The sequence below is a fragment of the Pongo abelii genome, chromosome 10 (assembly GCF_028885655.2).
Source record: "Pongo abelii isolate AG06213 chromosome 10, NHGRI_mPonAbe1-v2.0_pri, whole genome shotgun sequence".
NCBI lineage: Eukaryota > Metazoa > Chordata > Mammalia > Primates > Hominidae > Pongo > Pongo abelii.
The window spans coordinates 99783062-99798976 of NC_071995.2; the positions used below are offsets into that span (position 1 = coordinate 99783062).

Sequence of the window (15915 nt, forward strand, 5' to 3'; positions counted from 1 at the left end):
CATCTGCCACATTCTTCTCTATGTCCTTACTGCATGTACTTCAAGATTGTGATTTCATAGTACCCTTTAAAATGAATGAAAATCTCATCTATATTAGCAGAGTTGATTTGTCATTCATCAACATCATTCCATGAGCACCAGCCAGTGCCTCCTGTTTTATAGGCATTATCTCAAAACCCAATTCTGCAAAGTATTTGTGTGCCCATTTTGCATATAGAGAAATAGAGGCTTGTATGGGTAACTGGATTTTCTCAAGGTTAACAGCTAGTAAATTAACAAAGGAAGATTGGGTTTGTCTGGCTTCAAAAGCATCTATTCATCTATTCATTCTACTAAACCACACAGCTTCAATAATCCCACAATGAACCAGTCTAAAAACCCTTTAGGAAGCATTGCATCATTCTGAAATTATGTTCCAGGATTAAAATTGAGTACATAATAAAATGATGCATTGCTATTTAAATTTAGGGAAGACTGAAGGATATAAATTAAGGACTCATTCCAGGCTACAGTAGTGGCAATTTTACATAGAATTATGGCTCCTAATAGAGTATAATTTACTATTTCTCTGACAGTCTATTAATGTTATTGTGTTGAGGTTAAAGATTCTTTCTCGAAAAGGAATTTGTTAGTCATTCATTTCAAGGTGTCAAAATGAAGAATGCAGTACATTGGCAAGATTTCTTTGAGTTGGATATTACATTTGAGATATCTGGGAATGGAAGATGCTTAAACCACTCTATTCAAGCTGGTATTTAACCCCTAATGAGGCTCTACAATTGAACAGAACAGAAGTTGAGAATTTCTTGCACAAATTTATAGTTCATCTCCAGGACAGTGTACATAAGCAGACAGAAGACAACTAAGACGAGTCAAAATTCATAACACTCTGCTTCTTTATCTTCAATTCACCTAATCTATTAATCTAATTTAATCTAATCCTCTGTAAACATTTGGGAAGTGTTTATGGGAAGACTACGTAACTGAAACTGACAGTGCCTTCTTAGGTAACAGAAAAAGTGTGGCTCTTGGTTACAAACTAGGGATATTTCTCAGAACTGTGGACTACAGTTGAAAAGGAAAATAGTTGAATTTTTTTGTGTGTGTGGCTAAGAATTTTAACACAAATTTAGAATAGGACGAAGGCACAGGAAAAAAGGACAGCTAAATCGGTCCCCTGGAAATTGTCCTTTGTGGTTCACTGACAATTAATTGTTTGAAGTGTCTCCCAAACCTTGATTACAGATATGGTAACATTAAACATTGATACAAACATTTTTTAAAAATCTGCATTGTCATAGGCATACATATGTGGATATTCATTCATACTCAGAGGTTCTTCCTCTGTAGCTTCAGTGGAAAAGAATTTTTTGTGTCTCAAAAAATCATCTCTCTGAGCTAAAATGGAATTGTGAAAACAGAAACTTACTCATTCCTTGGGAAATCCAAGACAGAGACCTTTCTGAGAGCGATCTGAAATAAGGTTTGATTAGATCTTCCACAGTTACTGCTGCTAAGGCATTAATACTGGAGGACACTGTGCTGTTAAGGGAAAATAAAACTTTTGATTTATAATATTTTACCTTTGATAATACTTTAAGTGGGAATGAGAAAGGGGGAAACAAATTGTCACTTCTAAAATATAACCCGATTTCTACTATGCTTTTTTTTTTTTTTTTTTTTTTTTTTGAGACGGAGTCTCACTCTGTTGCCCAGGCTGGAGTGCAGTGGTGCGATCTCGGCTCACTGCAAGCTCCGCCTCCCGGGTTCACGCCATTCTCCTGCCTCAGCCTCCATAGTAGCTTGGACTACAGGTGCCCGCCACCATGCCTGGCTATTTTTTGTATTTTTAGTAGAGACGGGTTTTCACCATGTTAGCCAGGATGGTCTCGATCTCCTCACCTCGTGATCCACCCGCCTCGGCCTCCCAGAGTGCTGGGATTACAGGTGTGAGCCACTACACCTGGCTGTACTATGCTATTTTTAATAATCACAGCACTGTCTTTCTGGAAACTGCTATCATCCAAAAATGATATTCAGGCAATATCTACAGGTTTGACAGTAAAAGAGAAAGGATATGTTAGTGTTGCTTCCACTTGCAGTTAATCCTCAGTGTCTAAAAGAGTCTACATAGATTACTCCATATTCCTATACATCATAACTTTAAAACATATTTTTATTTGTGCATAGAAAGGACTGTCATAAGTCCTCCCTACCATATGCTGTAAATATCAACAATATTAATTTCCTGAATCCCCACTAACATACACTGTACATGTTGACAATAACAACTCTCTGGAACAAACACAAGAAGAAAGGGCAATGATAGATCACAAAAGGTAAGATTCTTTGGGCAGTATATATTATTCAACACGTAAATGGAAGATTTCATTCTAATTTTCCAGTTGACCATGCTTTAGCCCCATGTGTGTTTTCAATCAAGACTGTGGCACCCATTTTTGATCACCAGTGAAAGCTACCATCAACCGATCATCATTATTGTGACCATAGGTTATCACATCATAGGATGTATGATGGTGTATGAGAGAGCAGGGACCTAGTTAAAAGTGGAGCTGATGACAACAGGACGCTAGTCCATAGAGACAAGTCAGACCACAGAGAGGACACATGCAGCAGATTGCCTACTTTGGGCCATCTGTGTCCGTGCCCAGAGCTCCACATTATCCTGCTAAAGTATCTAATAATAAAAGAAATATCCCGACAGGAAAATCATGTGTTATTAGAGTCATAGTCCATACCTTAATGTCCCACTGTAAGCACAGGCCACAAAAAGTCCAGGAAGTCCTGGATAATCTTGCAGAATGTCCAGTACCAAATAAGGCATGAGCTGAAAAATTCCAAAATTTATTTCCAAGTACTTTTCGCTACTGAATAAAATTAATGAATGCCTAGTTTATCATTGATCTTGTCTCCTTCAGGAACTGAAAGGAGTTATTCCACACAACTGAAATTTTCAAATACCTAAAATTAAACTGTTTAACTACTAACACTTAGAGAAACGAATAGCACAGTAGTTAAGTAAAGAGGATTTGGATTCACACAGATACAGCTTTTGTAACTGAAGTTCTGAGCCTCAGTTTCCTCATGTATAAAATAGTCGTAATAATACTAACGTCATAGAGTTGCTGTAAAAGTTAATTTAGATAATTTATGTAAAACTCATAGTATAGTATATGGAATATAATAAATGCTCAAAACAAAGTAGTTGTTATTCTTGAGAATAATAGGTTGCCTTTAAGGAAATATTTGACACACTTCTGTGCTTAGGTAAGCAGCATCCACTTAACTTTACTTGAGGACTCAAGGCCATTTTGTGAACTTCAGTCAGTGCCCAGGACAGAAGATGTAATTTTAGGTGCGTCAGGTACGAGACATAATGATGGGTGGAGAACGACTTCAGGAAATCCCTTAAACTTGCTTCTTTTAAAAACTTCCTGATACTAACTTGCTTTTTGATAACTTATATTTTAAAAAATAAATATCAAATTAGGATAATCAAGTGTGTGACTTCAGGACTCTGTTGCATGGCAGTTTTTCTACAAAATCAGTTTCCGAATCAAGAGTCCTAAGTGGACAATTTTCTCGAAGAGTGTCCTCTCATTTGCATTAAACCCTTATTGATTACTTCTCCCACAGTACAGAGTAGATGACATGTCCTATTTTATCACCTTCCATAGCCTCTTCAATTTCATTTAACAATAGTGTGCTTGCTCATGGGATATGGAAGAACTTCCTCCACGGTTGAAAGGAAATGTTTCAACGGTAGGATTGTTTCAGTTCTTTTAGGACTGCGTTCTCAACTTTTCCAAAGCTTATTCACTCTTTATTCTCAGAAAAACGGAATAGCATTTATCCCTATATGAGATCAAGACCCAGTTTTCCAAGATATCATAAAGGTTTAACTTTAAACAATGTCCCACAAATAGCAAAAGTAGATTCCATCTATAGTGATATAAAAAGGTCCAAAATCCTCTATCCTATCTTCAACTATCTCAAAAATCTGTGGTGTAATTATTTCGTATCTGAGTGGCCCCCTCGAGTATAGGTAGAACCAATGAAATAGGATTGATGGAGAGGAAAATAGTAAAACTATATCTAGAAACTGGCCTGCTTCCTCTGGGCAAATGCCAGCAGAGCGTAGAGAAACATATCCTTGCTCTCTTGAGGATAAGGGTTTTTTTTTTTTCATTTTTTGTTTGTTTGTTTTAAGGCAGTCTCCCTCTCTCACCCAGGTTGGAGTGCAGTGGCTCGATCTTGGCTCACTGCAATCTCCACCTCCCAGGTTCAAGCAATTCTCCTGCCTCAGCCTCCTGTGTAGCTGGGATTACGGGAGCCCACCACCACACCTGGCTAATTTTTGTATTTTTAATAGAGACGGATTTTACCATGTTGGCCAGGCTGGTCTCGAACTCCTGACCTCAAGTGATTCGCCTGCCTCAGCCTTCCAAAGTGCTAAGATTACAGGTGTGAGTCACCGCAACTGGGTGAGGATAAGGTTTTGACACCATCTTCCACTGTCTTATTTGCATGGTATCCCCAGTGAAATGTTAATTGAATTAACTTGTTAACTAACACAGTCCTGGAAATATCAGTTGGGGAGAAACCTTCACGGACTCTCTAAGCGTGTGCAGGCAAGACACCCTGAATGTATTCTACAAGATGTCTCAAAGGTAGGAAGTCGTAGGGATTTTTTTTTTTTTTTTGCCCAGGGTAGAGGCAAAGTATACTAAAAACTTTTTTTAAAAGTCCTTATTGTCTTCATGATACAAACTACAGACAATACAGATTGATAACAGTCACAAAATATTCTTTATTAGAGGGAATGTAACAGAAGAGTGCCTCCATCTTCATAGTAAACGTGATTCTTACCTTCTCAGAGAGAACAGGGAGGGTGTGTTTATCAAAAGGAGGGCATAAGTTAAGACAGGATTGAGAAACAGCTCCAGGGTGTTTTTATTTTCTAGCCCCACCAAGTTGTATTTTTCTGGGAGCATGAGATGCATTTGCATTAACAGGAATTCAATCTATTTTCATTCTAATGAATCCCCTAGGATCTTGTTCCGCAAGCAAGTCTTAGAAAATAATTTTGGCAAGAACTCAGGCTTTAGGGTTGGGCAATCCTGGGTTTGAATTCTAGTTCCCCTTTTTGAAAGACAATAAATGGCACAGAGGTTCAAAGTTAGGACTCTGGTGGCAGCTTGCTTGGTTTTAAATCTTGGCTCCAGGTTACTAGCTAGTTATTCACTTAACTTCTCTAGGCCTGAGTTCTCTCATCTTTGAAAGGCAGATAATCACAGAACCTACATCAGAGGGTGACTGTGAAGATTAAAAGTTGAAATTTATATGAAGCATTATGGTAGTGCCTGGCCCATGGTGGGTATTTGATAACTGCTCATAGTTATTCTTACTTATTAGCCATGTGACTTTGGGTAAGTTATATAACCTCTCTGAGAAGCATTTCCTCACCTGTAAAATCAGGATTGCAGGGTTGTGAGAATTAAATGAAGCATGTTAAGCTCTTGGCACAGAATCTCACCACATAGTTGGTACTCAGTAAATATTTGCTTATTAGCTCCATCTATCCATCATTTAAAAATTGGAAGATAAATTGTTTATAAATGAATGCTCTAACAAACATCCACAAAATGTTCTATAGTACAATGGTTTGTGTAGTTTAAAAAACAAACAAACAAACAACAACGACAACAACAAAAAACTGTGTTCACATTCCTACTCCCAGCCTTGAGCTATTTCTATTTAACACTCTACTTGATTTTTTCCTGGTATTTCCATATTTTAATTTTAGATGCAGTACTCTTCATTCTTGCTGTATCTGCTAAAATAAATTCTTAACAAAGTTTTATAGAAATGTAAGATGATGATGGCATGTTCACTTTCCGTTTCTCTACAAGAATATGAATGCTCTTTCCTCTCAACTAATAATCTTTTTGAATATTATTAATCCACCTGTAAGAAAGACATGGTACTCAACCTGGTCTGGTGCAGACACTTTCTTGGCTGTCCAAGGATCACAGTCACGGTACCTGGAATACAGGGCGAGCCCACAAAACACTGAGCACGTGAGGATTGCCCAGAGTCCCACAAGATTGATGTAGAGAGACCTAAAGGAGTGAAAACAAACCAGCAAAAGACAACTGTAATTTCTGTCCCAAAGATTAGGAAACCTGTTACATGAACAAAAGAGATCCTCATGATTAGACTCAATAAATGTACATTATCTCTTGATTATCGAAAACACTACTTATTTTATTCTAGCCTAATATTCTGCTTATGATACCAATCAATTGACAGTGTATTTGGAAATATTTGAATGGATGGGATTTCCCCATGGAAGAGTGTATGCTCATGGTCAGAGCTCCAGGGGCATTGTTAGCTTATAAAGGTACCTAGTTATACTACTTCAGGTCTTCTTGTCATGAAATAAAGATTTTAATAGTCAATCGAGCATTAACTATTACTCATTTTCCTTTTAAAAGTAATGCAATTGTAAACTGCTAAACATTGTTAACATTTACACAGTAACTCATGAAACTTGTTTAAATGTTGTTTATAAGACCACACATTAAGTAGGAATGCAAATCTATATTCCTTGGACAGGTATCTACTCAAACAATGTTCAGCACTGTAATATACTGTGTGTGCTCCAGTAGAGAATAAAAGTTTACACACAGCACTGGAGCCAGTCCTGAGCATAAATCCTGGCTGTACCATAAGTGACCCTGGGCAAGTAATTCAACCTCTATGATCTTCAGTTTCTTCACTGAAGCGTAGGATAGCAATGCCTATGTCACAAAGTTATAAAACTAAATGAAACAGTATATATCATATAGCATGGTACTTACACATAATAAACCCCTGTTAAATACTAGTTATTGGTATTAGTGTTAATGTTATTGAATCCTATGTCTTAATAATCAGTTGAATAGTAAACATTTCTCTTGCTAAGATGGCTACATATTTTTTCCACTGGTGCTGTAGTGGACAGTGATGAGCTGCCCTAGGTGGAAAAGAGGTACCATCCCTGAAGCCATGCCTCCTTCTTCCCAACCCCCCTGGGGAGTCTGCATCCAATGACAAATGGATTCAGAGGTTTAAAGGCCCAGTCCCCTCACCCTAACATGGGACTAGTCTGAAGAGCCACCCTAGCTCTAGAGCTCCCTTTGAGGCCTCTGTTCAGACTGCCTACTTACAGTCCAGCATCTCCGTCTCATCAATCCTGTTTCCTTTTCTTACCTTCTACATATAGCGATTCTCTGATAACTCTTCCATGCTAACCTCAACCTCAGAGTCTGCTTTCAGAAGAACTAAAGGTGTTTATCAGATTTATCCTTCTCCCTTTAATTGACTAACATTGCAGTATGTTTTGCTATTGCTAGCTCATCTCCAAACCACCAGAAAATTATGCCCAGATACTCTCTTGCCCAAACACCTCCTCTCTCTTATATATGAGTTTAATATATTGTTTTATTTCACTTTGATGCTGTTCAGATTGATCATTTATCAACATCTCATACTGTCTTTTGTCAATCAATATCAGTAGGTCTTGGTTTTTTAGCAGGGATTCATTCTTACTATAGCGTAAGTGTGAGAAGGCAGACGAAAATGAGTCCCCTGGGTTTCGAGAGTCTACTTCATGCAGGAGATCCACTATGCTTATGGGAATTGATTTTTATCAAGAAAGCTCTAATGCTGTTATTTAAGTTATCAAGTCAGGCTTTTTGGGTTTCATGTTCCCAAGGGAAGAGAAGAAGAGCTTGTCCACAATTACTCTGGGACAGGTATCAGCTCTAGTATAGATTTAAAAGTACAATAGACTACTCTATCTATAAATTACATTCCTCCAATATTCCGTAAAATACCAGAATTCCTAAGTTCATTTTGGGGGGATCCCATATCCAGTTATTATATCCGTATTCATATAGATTTTTCACTGTGAGTTCTTCAAAGATTTAGGTAATCTCTAAACCAATTTACTCTCAATATATTGAGTTCTGACATATGACATCACAGTATTTTCATTTTCTCCTTTAAATAGAAATAGAATTGTCCCTCTTTCCCTCACCCTATTCACCTTGGACTCTTATGCAATCTCCTTAGAGCTTTAAAGCCCCTAAAAGCATGTGAGCAGAGTCAGCCTACTTATCAGCACAGGGAGTGGTGAGCACTGCAGTGATGTGAGGCCTCCAGAGAAGGAAACAGCCACCATTCCACACTCTTTTCTCAAGCCAAGATGGGCTTGAGAGTTCTGGATCATGCTGTCCTTCCTACCTCTGTGCGTTCATCCAAATCACTCCACCTACCTAGAATGCCTTCCTACTCTTCTCCACCTGCCCAAATTATGATCATTCTTCATATTCATTCTACACTCTCATCCATCCTCCACCTTCACATCACATCAGTTGAAGTGGAAAAAGGAACTCACATTTACTAGGCCTTTACCATGCGTATGCCAAACACGGTATTTTATGACACCTCCCATGAGGTGTATAGTATTTCTTATGCTCCTTTTACAAGTTTAGAAACTGCAGCTCAAAGAGACTGCAGAATGTGCCCGGGATCACTCAAGTAGCAAATATTAGAGCAGGGTTATAAATCCATGACTGTGTCTGAAAATGAAATATAAAGCACTATATATACTTTGGAACATTTTCTCTATTGTTATATTGTTTCATGAAACTGTTATATATCTCCAGTATTATTTTATTTTTTCACATACTTGCATGTATTTTCCTAATTTGAGGTTAACTTTCTTCAGACAAAGGCCATATATATTTATCCCCCATAGGTTCTTATGCAAACAGATGCACATGCAAACAAATGCTGATTTGTTTTCATTAATAATTCCTATAAATATTTTCAAATAGCTGATTTAAAACATACAGTACCAATTTGTTCTTGGTCCTTTTGTAACCAAATATATCATTTATCTCTTGGAATTTCATGACACAAAAGACATACAGGAGCTAAACGTGACTTATGGAAGAGTTTCCATAAAGAAAACTGATGGTTATTAATGATTCATATACCATGGTGTATGACTTACAATTTTGCCTGGAATCTGCTTTTACAAGAAATATATCTCTGCACCTGGGATTGGTTGACACCGTAGATGCTGGTCCATGTGAAGGTCCCTCCTATAATAATTGTCCAGAAGGTGTGTCTTTGCAAAGGGTTAGGATTAAAACTAAATGACAAGAAACAGAAAACAAATCTGAACTATTAGCAGAGACTAAAAAAAATTCTCTTAGACTATATTTGGAAGCAAGCAATGTATATTTATATACACAGCACATACATAAATATGTACAAATTTATTAATTAATTTAAAGGGTAGAAATATTTCCAACTTAAGTTCAATGAAATAAAAAATATTATTTTCAGAGATCTGGAAATACTAGAAGAGACTGGGGGAAATGAATGTTGCAATCATTCTGAGCATTTATATAAATTGTTCTCCTGTGATCTAAGGAAACTGTCGTTTAAACAAATCTGACATGATATAATCAGAGAAGAGCATGAAACATAGAGAAAGAGAAAGAGAAAAACATTCCTAAGTGCACCACAGCAGTAGAGATGGCACTAAAATGAACACGAAATTAACACATTTTGTGTATAGAATTCCTCTCCCAACACATGTAATCATAGTTCTAATCTATATTCATGTTCAACAAATCAGTCAATTAATGCAGTTTAAAGTTTTGCATTTTCTAAAAACTGCATGTCATTGTAATCATGCTTTATTAAAATGCTGTGTGTACAAGCTAACTACTAATAGTTTAAAGCCACTTTATGACATCATGTACATAAGTCCAAAACATTGTCACAGAGAAAGCTCAACTTCCATGTTTGAAAGATCTTTTAATCTTTTTTATTGGAAGGAATGATTTTGTTCAACTCTGATACACAATATGAGCTAGAAAACTTTCTGCAAAGTTAGTTTTCATGGAGACTTCCTTAAAATTATGAAATTTTGCAAATTCATTTCAAATCTTATATTTGAGATCAGTTGAGTGAAGTGCTCTAATTGTATGCGTATTCTGGCATTCTTATAGAAACGTGAGAGCCTCTATTTCATGTCTAACATGAAGAGTAAGAGTTTCAAGAGTGTTGACCCTTTCTCCCCAAGAGAGAGAAGCTACTATATTAGCTAACTGAAGAGCCAAAAGGAGTCAGTAAGCTATCTGAGGGAGATATGACAAGATTTAAAACACTCAGTTTAGTGGTTTAGGCCATACAGAATACATAGGCCAATGGCAGACAACACAGAAAATACCAATACAATATCCTTCTTCTCTTCATTTATCTTAACTTGAGCAATATTTTGTCTACCATATTCTCAAAACATATCAGAATAACAAGGGATACTCTTGAAAAGTATGAAACACAAATAAGGCTTTTTATTGTTACTTAATGACTTTCAAAGCTAAGGTCATAAAAATGTCTAATCTTTTTAAAAAAATCTCTTACTAATGTATATAAGCTATCACTTCGGTGCTCCAATATATGTATCCTTTATATAAAGTGACAGCTATCTTGCAGAAAAATGATTGGTTCCATACCGTCTCTCCTCAGCCTGGCCTACCAGGAAGAGATTTGAGAGCAATCAAGAGTAGTCATTGGTTTTTTCCACTTCCTGGACTTCCCGTCTCCCTGTTCTGGTAAAAGCAACCCAGGTTTGCCTTGGGGAAACTACCATTTCTCCATTAAATAGTCTCAATTGACGATCAGTCAAAATATCTTGTTCTGCCCTGGCCAAGGAGTGGAACCATGCATGGTCCAAGCTAGGCAACTAGAGGCTCTTTTCCTTAGAATCTGAATCTTGAGCTAAAAGAAGGAAAGACATATTGAAAATAGTTGAAGTGGATTCACTAAAATTTATTCCTGCAAATTAACACATTGACCCTGTCCAATTTCTGAAAAAGCTTTTTCTCAAACTTTGGTGCTTATTTTCAGAAGACCAGTAAAGAGCCACCAAGTGCAAAATGGGTTTTTTTTCTTCAAACTGCCTATTTCAAAGTGGGGCTGCGATCTCAAAGAGAAGATAGGCTAGTTCAAGACAACATGGGTCCCTTTCCATATTGCAAAAGGACAACACTATTGATCCAAAATGGAAGGTGTTTTCAATATTCTTTTGAAATGTGTGATATACTTGGGATGAAATATCTAGTCTCTTCATTGTTCTTTCTTTATGAAAACTGAATAGCTGTTTAAAACATGTTACGTCATGTGCTGTACTGTCATTTGAAGCATAGACTGTAACTTTCCTAGTCAATTCTCTAGAAATAATATTAGATAATGTTCATTATATAATACATACACATACATAGAATTACAATACATAATCATAAGCTAATATGTTAATATACTATAGATTGCCAGGGCAATATCAAAAGAGAAACTCGAAGTTGCCTAAAACAAAGAATTGTCAAAATGAAATCACTGTCTTTCAGTGTCTGTCTCTGTCTCTTTTTTTTTTTTTATGGCAGGTGCTAATCCAATATGCTAGTGTTTGTCTCTTAAGAGGCTACCTTTTCCCTTTTTTTTTTTTGAGACAGAGTCTCACTCTGTTGCACAGGTTGAAGTGCAGTGGCGTGATCTCGGCTCACTGCAACCTCTGCCTCCTGGGTTCAAGCAATTATCCTGCCTCAGCTTCCCAAGCAACTGGGATTACAGGTGCCCGCCACCACACCTGGCTAATTTTTTGTATTTTTAGTAGAGATGGGGTTTCGCCATGTTGGCCAGGCTGTTCTCAAACTCCTGGCCTCAGGTGATCCACTCGCCTTGGCCTCCCAAAGTGCTGGGATTACAGGTGTGAGCCACTGTGTCTGGCCAGAAGCTGCCTTTTCTTAACTTTCCACTGTCTCTTTCCTTATCACCCTGTCCCACTTTTCAAGCTATTCTGGACTTTAATACCCGGAATAAAACACTTTTTTTGCTTTAAATCCCTTCTCAGGAGGAAACATTGCTCTAAGCACTATGTGGCTAAGTACCATCTGACTGGTTTAATCCCTTAAAGAACAGAGGGAGGCTCCTTACATATTTACTTCTCTGCTTCAATTTGCTCCACCACATCCTTAGCAATTTGTTGGTTTGTTTTTTAATGTAAATACTATTTCAATAAAGAGATTATTTTTATAGAATACAAAAGATGTGTTCAGTTACCCAAGTAGTAGACACTTACTTCCAGAAATTTAATCTTCCACCATCATAGGCATCATTTAAAATAGTGCTGATTCCACCTTGCATCACCACAGCCTGTATAATCACGGATGCAAATCCAGCCACCATGATCCCAACTTGAAAAACATCTGTCCAGATAACTGCTTTAAGACCACCCTTTGAGGGGAAAGTATATTAGGATTAACGCTTCTATTAGACATTATTAAGCATCTACACACTTATACACTATGCTGGACAAAAATGATAAAAACATGAATGTTGGCCAAGAAGTGCACTCAAGGGAAACAGTCAGGTTGGGAGAATCTTCACACAGAAGGATATATTTAAATCAAGCCTTCAAACATAAGCAGAGGCAAAGATGGAGGTTCCGCCCAGCAGAGAAACAGCATGGGCAAAAGCATAAAGAAGTGAAACTACATGGAATGCTGAATGTGACCAGACACATTCCACAGAATGAAGTGGAGTGGTGTCGGGAGATTGTTGGGAAGAAAAATCCGAGTCAAATTACTAGTAAATAATATGAATTTTATCCTACAGGCAGAGCTGATATTTAATTGGTTTGCACTCAGATGGTCATATCCACTGTTATATACTATAAATGATCTGTACTAGCCACCACAAGAAATTTCCCAAGTTTCTCTATGACCTAAGCAGAACCAGCACCTGGCTGAGGGCCCCATCTTCTACAAGATCCAGCACCTAAAGGGTTAAGACATAGAGTATCAAGGATTCCATAAGATTTTGTCACTGCTGAGGACCAGCACACGTAATAATATCAGTGCCATGCCATACTGATTTTGCATATTTTGTCACCCCTACCTATAAGCAAGGGGAAGTTATCACACATTTGTTTTTGTTTTGAGACAGGGTTTTCTTTGCCACCCAAGCTGGAGTGCAGTGGTGCAATCACAGCTCACTGCAGCCTCAAACTCCTGGGCTCAGGCGATCCTCCCACCTCAGCCTCCCGAGTAGCTGGGACTACACATGTATGCCACCATGCCTGCCTAATTTTTAATTTTTTTTTTTTTTTTTTTGTAGAGACAGAGTCTCACTATGTTGCTGAGGCTGGTCTCAAATTCCTGGGCTCCAGTGATCATTTCACCTCGGCCTCCCAAGTTGCTGGTATTACAGGCGGGAGCCACTGTGCCTATGACCTATGATAGGTTTTTAAGCTGAGGAATAGTATGAGCACAAATATAATAACTTGGCAACAGTACACATGAATCAAGAGACAAGATTAGGAACCATTGCAATGGATCAGATAAAAGAAAAAATTTCAGTTATGCTCCATTTTCTACAAAGGATCAAATTATGCTACAGGTTATTTCTCACACAAAAAAAGTTACACTGCGGGAGGTGGGGAATAGAAGAGTAGGTATGGACAAACCAGATTGCAGTATACAACAACTGGAATTTTCAATTTTGCAAAGCAAGTGGGTAGAGTGAAAAGGGAAATATGTCCTGGACGTACCAGTGTGCAGTAGAATGTGCAGACCACCCCCGTTGCCACTACCGCGCCCCACAGATCAAATCCTGTGACTGTAGAAAAAAATAGAATGCATATATAATTGTGAAATATGCACAATAAAAATAAGCCTCAAAAATCATCAGAGAAGGAAGCTATATCATTTTTCAGGCACCTTCCTCTATACCCACTTGCCTAAAGCTAAAACTAGGTCCAAATCTCATAAATGTCTCGAAAACAAATGGAGTTTAAAATTGTATTTGATAATTTTCTACTCTCAGACACACAGATCTGACACTGGCTTAATTCAATACATGGAAAGGCATTTATATTATAATTAAGCTAAGAAACTCCTTGATACTGTGACGGGTATTTCTTATCTCTCTCCCGATTAGACACGGTTCAAATAAATACTCTATTTTTATGTAATGTGGCAAATACCTGAATTGAGGATAATGTATCATACTGACAATATAATGACAATATCAAGTTGCTATGATGTATGGATTCAAATGAAGACAACTCGAAAGGATTCAAATGTAATCTTTATAACATTGCAGATTGCAGATCTGATTTCAGAAATTTAATAAAGGTAATGGTAATTCCTTTTTTTTTTTTTTTTTTTTTTTTGACGAAGTCTTGCTTTGTTACCAGGCTGGAGTGCAGTGGTGTGATCTCAGCTCACCGCAATCTCCACCTCCTGGGTTCAAGCAATTCACCTGCCTCAGCCTCCTGAGTAGCTGGGACTACAGGCTTGCACCACCACGCCCAGCTAATTTTTTGTATTTTTAGTAGAGACGGGTTTCGCCATGTTGGACAGGATGGTCTCAATCTCCTGACTTCCTGATCCACCTGCCTCAGCCTCCCAAAGTGCTGGGATTACAAGCGTGAGCCACCGTGCCCGGCCGGTAATGCTTTTTAAAAAACTTTTAAGTTCAGATGTACATGTGGAGACTTGTTACATAGGTGAACTTGTGTCATGGGGGTTCCTTGTACAGATTATTTTATCACCCAGGTATCAAGCCTAGTACCCATTAACCCATTTGTTGTTTTTCCTGATCCTCTCCCTCCTCCCACCTTCCACCCTCCACTAGGCCCCACTGTGTGTTGTTCTCCTCTGTGTGTCCATGTAAACACACGATTTCACCAGTCCTTGAAGAAGTCATTACTAAGATATGTGCTACCAAAATGGGATCTAGATGGAGAAAAGTCTTTATAATTTGCTCCTATTGATCTAAGAAGTGGGGACTTTATTTCATTTTTTTAAAAGAACAGAATTGTGCTTGTTTCAGCAGTACATACACTAAAATTAAAGGATAAATCAAAGCCAAAAAATTACTTCTAGGAGAGGGAGAAAACAGGGTAAAGAAGATAGAAGATACAAGTCAGGCTACTTTAAACATATTTTGATGTACAGATTTCACTTTGGAACACATATATATTCCACATAATTATAAAGTTAAATTAGAAAAAAAAACTCCTCAAAATCAATTGCAAAATGAAATAAATGGAACCTAACTGTACAAGTTTGTGACATTACCACACAGAGGAAATATGTCACAAAATATTTAACACAATAATTTAACATACATTCCTACTGAGATACACCTAAGAAAAAAGAACAACAAAGAATAATATTTTTAACTGTGTTAGGCCATTATATCATTCATTATGGCTTAGAGTTGCTATTCTAAAACTATCACATCCGTGGCTCTCAATTGTGACTGTACATTAAAATCAACAGAGGAAATTTATAAAATCCTGATTACTGGGCCACTCAACAGGCTAATTAACTCAGAGTTCTGGTGATGGGGACCGAGGTATTGATATTTTTGAAAGCCGCCCCACAAGTGAGTCCAATATGCAGCCAAGGCTAAAATCAGGAGGAATTTAAGGGGGCTCCGGCTGGATAAAAATGGGACAATTTGAGCATCAATAATAATACTAACAATAATGCTATGAAATAACAGCAAACCTTTAAATCCATGAGTTCATAAGAATTTTTAAAAAATCTCAGTCACCCTTGGGGGATAGTAGGAAACCAATTTATTATTTTTAAAATTCATAAGGGGAAAAATCTGACATTTATCCTCCCTTTCCCATACAAACTATTTTTCAGAGAAAGCAAATAGTTGATAAGAGGAAGTTTCTCTTTATAGCAGTATTCCATCTAACTAATGAAGAAGAATTCACAGAACTAGAATACTCCATTTTATAAGCCCCAATGA

At 37.4% G+C, this 15915-nt stretch overlaps 1 protein-coding gene across 1 annotated transcript in view; it reads right to left on the reverse strand.

Annotated features, from left to right (window-relative positions):
* Positions 1-15915, reverse strand: part of SLC5A8 (solute carrier family 5 member 8) — a 55084-nt gene that overhangs the window by 26288 nt on the left and 12881 nt on the right. Inside the window, exons 4-9 of the mRNA XM_024257031.3 lie at positions 13694-13761; positions 12224-12378; positions 9086-9226; positions 6014-6143; positions 2760-2848; positions 1430-1542 (exon numbers count right to left, since the gene is read on the reverse strand). Of these exons, the coding sequence (XP_024112799.2) occupies positions 1430-1542; positions 2760-2848; positions 6014-6143; positions 9086-9226; positions 12224-12378; positions 13694-13761 (696 nt within the window). The remainder of the gene's footprint in view (positions 1-1429; positions 1543-2759; positions 2849-6013; positions 6144-9085; positions 9227-12223; positions 12379-13693; positions 13762-15915) is intronic.